This window comes from Mustela putorius, unplaced genomic scaffold (assembly GCF_011764305.1).
Source record: "Mustela putorius furo isolate JIRA1106 unplaced genomic scaffold, ASM1176430v1.1 tig00000695_pilon_pilon_pilon, whole genome shotgun sequence".
NCBI lineage: Eukaryota > Metazoa > Chordata > Mammalia > Carnivora > Mustelidae > Mustela > Mustela putorius.
Genome location: NW_025421447.1, coordinates 2,109,911 through 2,118,457, shown reverse-complemented (window position 1 = coordinate 2,118,457; position 8,547 = coordinate 2,109,911). Strand labels below are relative to the sequence as shown.

At 49.7% G+C, this 8,547-nt stretch overlaps 1 protein-coding gene across 3 annotated transcripts; it reads left to right on the top strand.

Annotated features, from left to right (window-relative positions):
• The first annotated feature begins 255 nt into the window (after positions 1–255).
• RIIAD1 (regulatory subunit of type II PKA R-subunit domain containing 1) lies at positions 256–8,202 on the top strand. 3 transcript variants are annotated; one of them, XR_201119.3, is made up of 5 exons: positions 260–361; positions 846–922; positions 6,191–6,237; positions 7,342–7,469; positions 8,082–8,202. XR_201119.3 is itself a non-coding variant. In XM_004776685.3 (4 exons), exons 1-4 carry the CDS (start codon positions 278–280, stop codon positions 6,976–6,978), a joined length of 372 nt encoding a protein of 123 aa, XP_004776742.1. In that variant the 5' UTR covers positions 256–277; the 3' UTR covers positions 6,979–8,202. The 3 variants fall into 3 exon arrangements, 2 of the variants coding, with proteins under 2 accessions (XP_004776742.1, XP_004776743.1); XM_004776685.3 differs by having other exon boundaries at positions 256–361; positions 6,815–8,202; XM_004776686.3 differs by having other exon boundaries at positions 7,342–8,202.
• Positions 8,203–8,547: the final 345 nt, after the last annotated feature.

Genomic DNA, 8,547 nt, shown 5'->3' with positions numbered 1-8,547 from the left:
TTCAGTTTTGCTTCAGAGCCAAGGGAAAAAAAAAAATTATTTGAGGTTCGGTGGGGTCAAGAAGAAGAAGGGCTCGTTCCATATACAGACAAGAGGGGCAATTAGCCCCTCAGTCTGGGGAAGGAGATCCCTTGGAGACCCTCCCGCGTTTATTCCTCGCTTTCAGAGTGGCCCCCAAATTCCTTCCCCCAGCCCCTCCCCGCGGGCTCGTGAGGGCCGGACTTGGGGGGGCGGGGCCTCAAGGCGCGTGGTCCGTCGCCTTGACGACCTGGGCAAGATGGCGACGCTACAGGGCGGACTTCTGGGGCCGGACCCGGGAGCGCTGAGCCCCGCGCAACAGGAGCAGCTGCGCAACTTCAAGGTGGGTGCGCCTCGGACTCCCGCCTCCGTCGAAGTGCAGCTCCTCTAGAACAAGGGCTGCAGACCGGGAGGGGGTCAGGGAAGAGGGCGCGGGAGCCTGTTCTCAGATGAACTGGCGGAAGGCTGGGAGAGACCCCCCGTGGAACCGTGGGCTTCTGCGGCTCCGGACGGAGCCTGACCGGCGCCTGAAAGTGCAGGAAGAACGACCACAGAGGTCTGGCCAGTGAAATGGACCGAAATTGCTGCCGGAGACAGTAACTTAGTACAGACAAGAACTTCCGGACGGTGGAGACCCGACCTTAGCTATGGCCTCCGAGTCTGACCGAGCTGGAGGTGTTGGTCTATAATAAAACAGGCGGCTTAAAATTTCAAACATCCCGGGAAAAGACCTAGGTCAGACGCACACCTAGTTTCCCCAAGGCCCGCACTTGAACCCTGAAATCTGTCTCCTCGTGGAGCGTGACCTTTTGCTCTTCTCCCCCTAGATTCAGACTCGGATTGCTAATGAAAAATACCTGAGGACCCACAAAGAAATAGAGTTGCTCATAAGTGGTTTCTTCAGGTAGGTGGTTTTCCTACCAGCCTCGACAACTAGTGGGAAGTAGTACCAAATCTTGGTTGGGAGAGATGAGTGACTGCTGCCTTTAGGGTCAGAAAGGTAGGAAAAAAAAAAATAAAATAATACATATACATACCTATATGTATATATATACATATATGTATATAATACATATACATAAACAATCAAAATTTTATATATATATACATATATATATAGTAGACAATATTTTAAGATTGAGTTTTTTCTAACTCTGAGATATGTGGCACCTGGTGTGTTTCTTAGTTACCTCTAGAGGTTTTCTTTTTCCTTTCTTTTTTTTTTTTTTTTAAAGATTTTATTTATTTATTTGATAGAGAGAGATCACAAGTAGGCAGAGAGGCAGGCAGAGAGAGAGAGGAGGAAGCAGGCTCCCTGCTGAGCAGAGAGCCCGATGCAGGGCTCCATCCCAGGACCCTGAGATCATGACCTGAGCCGAAGGCAGCAGCTTAACCCACTGAGCCACCCAGGCACCCCCTAGAGGTTTTCTTAAGTTATCTCTAAATTCTAAAAAATATTAATAGTCATTTTATCTGGAAGGATAAATATATATCTTCTGACACTTGGAAGAGGTAATTTCGCATTGAGAAATTCAGCAGGCAGCCACTGGGTGTAGAACACTATTTCTCCATCAGAGGAGCTTAACAAGATCACTAGAACTTAAAAAAACGTTCAGATGTCTGGCCCTTTTCTCCCTAAGAGCCTTGTTGTGGAAAGACCAGTGGTTGGAAGCTATTCCCCTGTACGTCTTGGGGAAGAGACTATTTTCCACCATATCCTGGAGCATGTTTTTCTTTTCCCTACATTGCCCTTCAGCAGGACATTTGTTTGGGTGGAAAATTCTAATGGGATGAAGGGCAAAGAACTGTCAAAAAAAAAAAAAAAGTCTTGGCGCAACAACAGATGAAAACAATAGAGCTGTCTCAAATACTGTTTGACTGCAGACAAGGTTTAAATAATAATAATAATAATGGCTTCCATTTCCATGCACTGTGTTGGTTTCTTACATTAGCCTTTATCACACTGAATTGGAATCTCATTGTCTGTCTTCTGTTTCTGTCCCTGGACCAAAACCCCTAGTTGGGGCAGCCATGTTTGCGTCCCCCCCCCCACCCCACCCTGTACCTGCACACTGGATGCCATCTTGGTACTTGTACTGATCCTCCCAGCAACTGCAAAACAGGTTATCATCACTTGGTCTTCTGCAGCTGGAGAGGTGAAGTACCTTCCCCAAGATGCGGAACCAGGATCCAAACCGCTGTGTTGGGTTGAAAGCTCACAGGAGCTGGGGAGCCAGAGGTGCGGCTCTTCTTCATCTTATTCTTCTTCTTTTTTTTTTTTTTTAATATATTTTATTTATTTATTTGACAGACAGAGATCACAAGTAGGCAGAGAGGCAGACAGAGAGAGAGGAGGAAGCAGGCTCCCTGCAGAGCAGAGAGCCTGATGCCCAGGACCCTGGGATCATGAGCTGAGCCGAAGGCAGAGGCTTTAACCCACTGAGCCACCCAGGCGCCCCTCTTCTTCGTCTTCTTAAAAGTTGACCTGGAGCGGTGTCTTTTTTTCCAGGCTCTTTCGTCTTTCCTGAATCTCACTGTTCTTCATATCCTAATCATTTCTCCAGTGGCAGCAGTGTCTCACAGACCAGGTAGGGGATGGAGAAAGGGAAAAGCTTCTCTGTGAAGCTTGGTTTTATTTGACCCAGGGGTAAGACTTAAGGCAAAAGATAGTTTAGGGGTCTTTAGTCAGTGTCAGTCATGGGAATCAGGCCATCATTTTCTGCACTTTTTCTTCTAAAGGGAAATGAAGGTTAGCTTCATTCCTATCCTGGGGACCTTGCAGTCCCAAGTTAGGAATGATTCCAGCAGGAAGGTTGGAGATACAGATGTTTAAAGCCTGAATTAAGTCACCATTTGCATTGTTAACAAATATAAGGAACGGGTGGTGGTGGTGTGAGATGGTGAATGAAGAGGGTGCTGTTTTTAGTTATAAGTCAGGGATGGGCCAGCTTCTCCATCCAGGAAGTTTCCAGGAGGAACTGGGTGTCTGTGCCTGGCTCGTGCCAGAACAGCCCCTTCCCTTCCTCACCATCCCCACCTCCTGAACCGGGTAGGCCACCTGGCTCTTCCCTTTGCTGTCCCTGAAGTTACCTACAGGAAATGCTCCTGGCTCCTTTTAGGCCTTTCTCTTTCTGAGATGGAGGTGGGAGGGAGAGAAGAAGTGTTTAAAGTTTAGGGGTTTGCTTTTGTTGTTTGTGGTCTTACTATTACTGCCTTTGGAAGATACTGGGATGAACCAGAATCAGCCCCTATCTGTACTGGATACTTCAGATGGTCTTCACCTTGAGAAAAGAGGAAGGGAGAAAAGGGAACAGAATCCTGGGCAGCGTACCTGCCCTCCCGTCTTCTGCAGGTCTCTGCTCTAGACTCACTCCAACCCACGAGAAGCTCCAAAGTGTTTTTGTTGGGAAGCGAGCTCCCCACTTGGGTTTTCCAGATCATGATGACTTATGGTGATGCAGTCACTGCTCTTCAGGGTGTACTTGTCCATACAGTGTATGGAACTCTTAATACCTTGAGTTTTGGACCTGAAGAACAGACAGAAGAGGGATCTAACTTATTTTAGGCACCCGGAGATCTAGGATTTTAGGCTGGAGATAGGATAGCAAAGTGTGAAACTGTAGAAAAGCTTTATTAGATATTTTTGTAAGTAGCCAGGCAGATGAATCTACCCCAAATTTAACACTGGTTATGTCATTCCTTGGCTGGAAAAATCTGCAGTGGCTCCACAACATTGCCCTGTACCCCCAACTTTTTTTTAACATTCCATTGAAGTATAATGAAAAGTGGCATATCCTAAACTGGGTGAACTTTCACAGGATGAGAATACACATGGTAGTGGGATCCAGACCAAGAAATAGAACCTGACTAGCATCTTGGACCTGCTGAGACCCTTCCAAGCACTTCCCCCAAAAAGGTAGCCAGTATTCTGACTTCTTTTTATTTATTTATTTTTTATTTATTTGATACAGAGAGAGAGAGAGAGATCACAAGTAGGCAGAGAGGCAGGCTGAGAGAGAGAGAGAAGCAGACTCCCTGCTGAGCAGAGAGCCTGATGATGCGGGGGCTCCATCCTAGGACCCTGAGATCATGACCTGAGCCAAAGGCAGAGGCTCAACCCACTGAGCCACCCAGGCACTCCAGTATCTTGACTTCTCGTAGCACAGATTTGTTGTGCCTTTTTGCAGTTTATGTAAGTGGAATTCTACAGTACGTGCTCACTTGTGTCTGACTTGCATGTTGCTCAACTGTGTCTCATAGATCCCCCATTCTCACTGCTGCGTATGTCCTGCTGTGTGACTAGTCTGAGCTGTACGCACTCATTCCCCTTGTCTTTTTTTAAAAAATATTTTATTTATAAGTAAGCAGAGAGGCAGGCAGAGAGAGAGGGTGGTGGAGGGAGAGAGCCTGATGCGGGACTCAATCCCAGGACCTTGAGATCATGACCTGAGCTGAAGGCAGAGGCTTTAACCCACTGAGCCACCCAAGCGCCCCCCGCCTTGTCTTTTCAACTGAGTATAATTGTCTCTCCCTGGCCTTCCAGGCTCTCCATAATAGGGCCCCTTTGCTCCCAACTACTCTCTGTGCCTGCCTGCCGTCCCCACCAGATGGAACCTCTGATCATTCCACTGACCTCCCCACTGATGCCGTGGGGGGGGGGGCACTGACACTTCTGGATCCTGGAGATACAAAGGTGGGGACTTCTGTTCCTACTCTTTTTTTTTCTTTAAAGATTTTATTTATTTATTTGATAGAGAGAAATAGCCAGAGATGGAACACAAGGGGAGTGGAAGAGGGAGAAGCAAGCTTCCTGCCAAGCAGGGAGCCCAGTACAGAGCTCGATCCCGGGACCCAGGGATCATGACCTGAGCCAAAGGCAGACACCTAACGATTGAGCCACCCAGGCGCCCCTCCAGTTCCTGCTCTTGAGGAGTTCACCATCTAGAGGATATGGACTCTTTCCTTTCATTTCTCTTGCTGCTTCTCTGGGTCTGGGATGCCCTTGTCCTGTCATCTGAAATCCCGACTGCACCACAAGGGGTGCCATGTGCTATGTGAAGCTTCCTGGGGCCCTGTTCTCTGTAACCTTTCTCGCTGTCCACAGCAGACTATTAACACCCTCATACAGCCCTTCCTGCAGGGTGCTTGGCCTTTCAGACATTTGGGAACTTACCCATTCTCTTTTACTTGACTCATTTCTTTGAGATGGTGCTGTATTTTCTCTTTTTTAAAAAAAGCAATCCCTCATATCTAGTATAGTTACTTACACAAAATTTGTGCTCAATAATTATCAGATGGAATTCAAGGAGAAGGGAAGCCAAGTCCTTACAGCTTGGGAAGCAGGGGCTTTGTGGGCAGGCGAGGCCTTCTTCCAGGGGGCAGGGTGGCCATGGCCAGGAGGATGTGTTGTAAAGAGCACGGGCCTTGGAACCACCAGACCTGAGCTCTCTGCCCTTTGTTTCCTCTCTTTGTGAACTTGGGCAAATGATTAACCCTTTGAAAGATTGATTTCTTCATTATATATGCATTATATATTTCTTCATTTAAATGCGGCATGGCCATTACTGTTTTGCAGGGCTGTTGTAAAGTGAGATAAGATTTGTGAACGTTCTTTATGAACCATAAAGCTCTATGTGAAATAAGGCATATTCCCGTCCAGCGGCCCCAGTGCTGAGGCCTTGTGAGTGTTGCTTGGAGACCCGCCGTCCATCCTCTCCACTTTGATTGCATCGCTGCCTGCCCCATAACTCCTGTGGTTACTCACTGTTAAACATAGTCACCAGGCTGTGGCGTTGTATATATGCCCCACCACACACAAGCCCCTCAAGGACTAGGCAGCATGTCCTTCATCTCCACCACCTATGCCTGGCTTGGGATCTGGTTCTGTGAACATGTTTGATGAATGAGTGACAAGCTTCACCTGGCTGGGACACAGCTGTCTTGTGAGCTGAGCTTAGTGGCATTTGTAATTGCTGCTCCTTGCCTCAGAACTTGATCAGAGGGAAATCACAAATGGAAGGGTCTTTGTCAGGCGTTCTCTGGCTTATTGACTCCCAGACGGGTGTGTCATGGGTCACTCTGCTCCCTGAAAGGTGGGACCCGCTGCCGAGGCTGAGCGCAGTCTGCCTTCAAGCCTGCTTTATTCCTACGCTTATCTCTTCATGTCTTCCAGAGAAATGTTTTTGAAAAGACCAGACAGCATCCAAGAATTTTCTGCAGGTGAGTAAGGCAATGTCTGTTTTGGGTTTTTGAGAAACCAGGCCGAGGAGTATTATTGCAAATTTAGACTTGGACAAGCCCACGATTCTCCCTACAGAGTTTGGGGGTACGTCTTCACTTGATGTGGCCCTGGGGAGCTCTTTTCAGAAGGCTCTTTCCACCATTGTCATTTCCTCCAAATGAGGACAGATAAGAAATGAGGCAGAGCTTCTTTATGGTGAGGATTAAGGATTTTGAGATTCCCAAAGGAGCAGAGGGGCAGCTCTTCTCCCTGGGACTCCTGAAGTGGGGTTCCCCACCCTGGCCGCACATTAGAATCACCTGGGGAGTTTTTAAGAAATGCTGAAGCCTGGGCCCACCCCAGAGGTTGGTATTTAATTAGCTCAGGGTGAGGGGGGCAGCCCCATGGTTGTAAAGGTCCCCAGGTGATCTTAATGGGTTCCACTGCCCCAACTGGCTTCAGGTCACTGGTATTCAGAGGGAAGGGCCGGATGGGAGGCTTTCTTGGGGCCTGTTAGCCCAGGGAGCTGGTGACGGGGGCACACCGTTTCTAACTGAATCTGGTGCGTCTTTGCAGCTCCAGCAGATGCTGCCTCTGATTCACATTATGCCGGGTGTATAAAAACCATCCTCTGTCGTCATCGTGTGAGAGTCTGGCTCTCCTCTGAGAGGATATTCTCAGAGAGGAGAGGGCGTGAGAGCTCAGAGACAAGCTGGCAAGCTGAGCTGAGACGAGAATAACACTTGGCATTTTTTTGGGCCCCAGGATGGGCCGGGAGCAGCAAACCCAGAGATCCCTCAGCCCTCTGATGGCTCCCCGTGCGTCAGCAAGCTGATGAGCTGCCGGCTGGTGTGGCCGGGCCCGGAGCCATTCTGTGTCAGCCCCTCCCGGGAAGGCGGGAGCTGGCAGGCTCAGCACTACTCCGGGCGGAGATGGGGACCACGGGATCTGCTGTGACTTCTGTTACTTGTTGGAAAGCAGGGCCGCCAGGAACAGGCCTGCTGAGGCTGAGCCAGCCTTGCTTTTGAGCCGAGTGAGCGGACTCCCTCCCCGCCTTCTCCCCTTGGGTTTAGATAATTTCTTCTTTTCGATTCTCATCCCAGACTATTTCACGGATCCAAGACTTCCCAACAAGATTCACATGCAACTAATTAAGGAGAAGAAAGCGGCTTAATTAGCAGAATCAGGATGCTCAGCTGTTGAGAGAGACCAGGAAGAATCCAGCCTCAGGGTGGGTGTTAACCTCGCTTACAGACAGAGGCTGCTTTGCTCTTGTCAAAATAAAGTCTGGGCTTCTCGGCCCGGAGTGTGAAGGAAACCAGAGGGAGAAGCGGCAGAGAAGTTTCATGCAAAAGTGTTTCGTTTTCTTGACACTATTTTGGGGAATTAGGGGCTGTGAAGAGTGGCCCAGGGTTTGTCTGGCATGTCCATGGCAGGAAGAGACATCTGTCTTCAGAGCCTGGTGGAATGGAGTCGGAGAGTGGAAGCGGAACCGTGTGGGAGTGAGGAGTGAGGAGTGGCAGGGAGACGGGGGTGGGACCCACTGGTATCCAGACCCCACTGTCAGACTGTGGAATACTGGAATAGCGTGCACTCTCGCAGATGGCCTTTTCCTTCTGTCGCTGGTGCGGGGAGCAGAGAGGGTTCCCATTGCTTCTGGAAGGGGCGGGAACAGTTTCCTTCGCAGCACCTTGGACGAGGGACTTTCCTGTTACCCGTTCTTTTCAAACCAGGCTCTGCCCAGGAGGGTTGTCTCCCATTTTTCAGGCAGGATGATTTCTGAAAGAATTTTGCAGGTTGGAAGCCACGTTCCTGGTGTCACCACACCGTCTGTATTTTGCAGGGTCACCCGGAAGCAAGGGAGCCCTGTTGCCATCAGAGTGGGGTCCCAAGCTACCTTGGGCCATATCTGCTGTTGCAAAGGCTTTTAAAGATATTCATTAAAAACAGACCTTTCTAATCTCTCTGCTGTGTTTCACTCAGAAGAGGATGCCATCCAGTCGGGAGGGCTGCGGCACCCCTCCTTGGACCTGCTGGGCAGCAGGGCCGTCTCTCCGTCTACCGCAGCCTGCGGGCCTCCACTAGGGCAGCAGGCTGCCCCCGCTTCTGCCTCACACTGTGTCCTCCTTGACCCTCCAGGCCACTTGCTCCCCGAGCTGAGGCTGGTGGAGAGAACAGGGGCGGGGACTCCAAGAGGCCCACAGCTGATCGGGGCGGCCCTGAGGCTGAGTCCACGTTTTAGCATGGTGTCCCCCCCACCCCCATCTTCCCTCCCATTTACCGTATGGTGTGTACAAGGTTTAACTTTT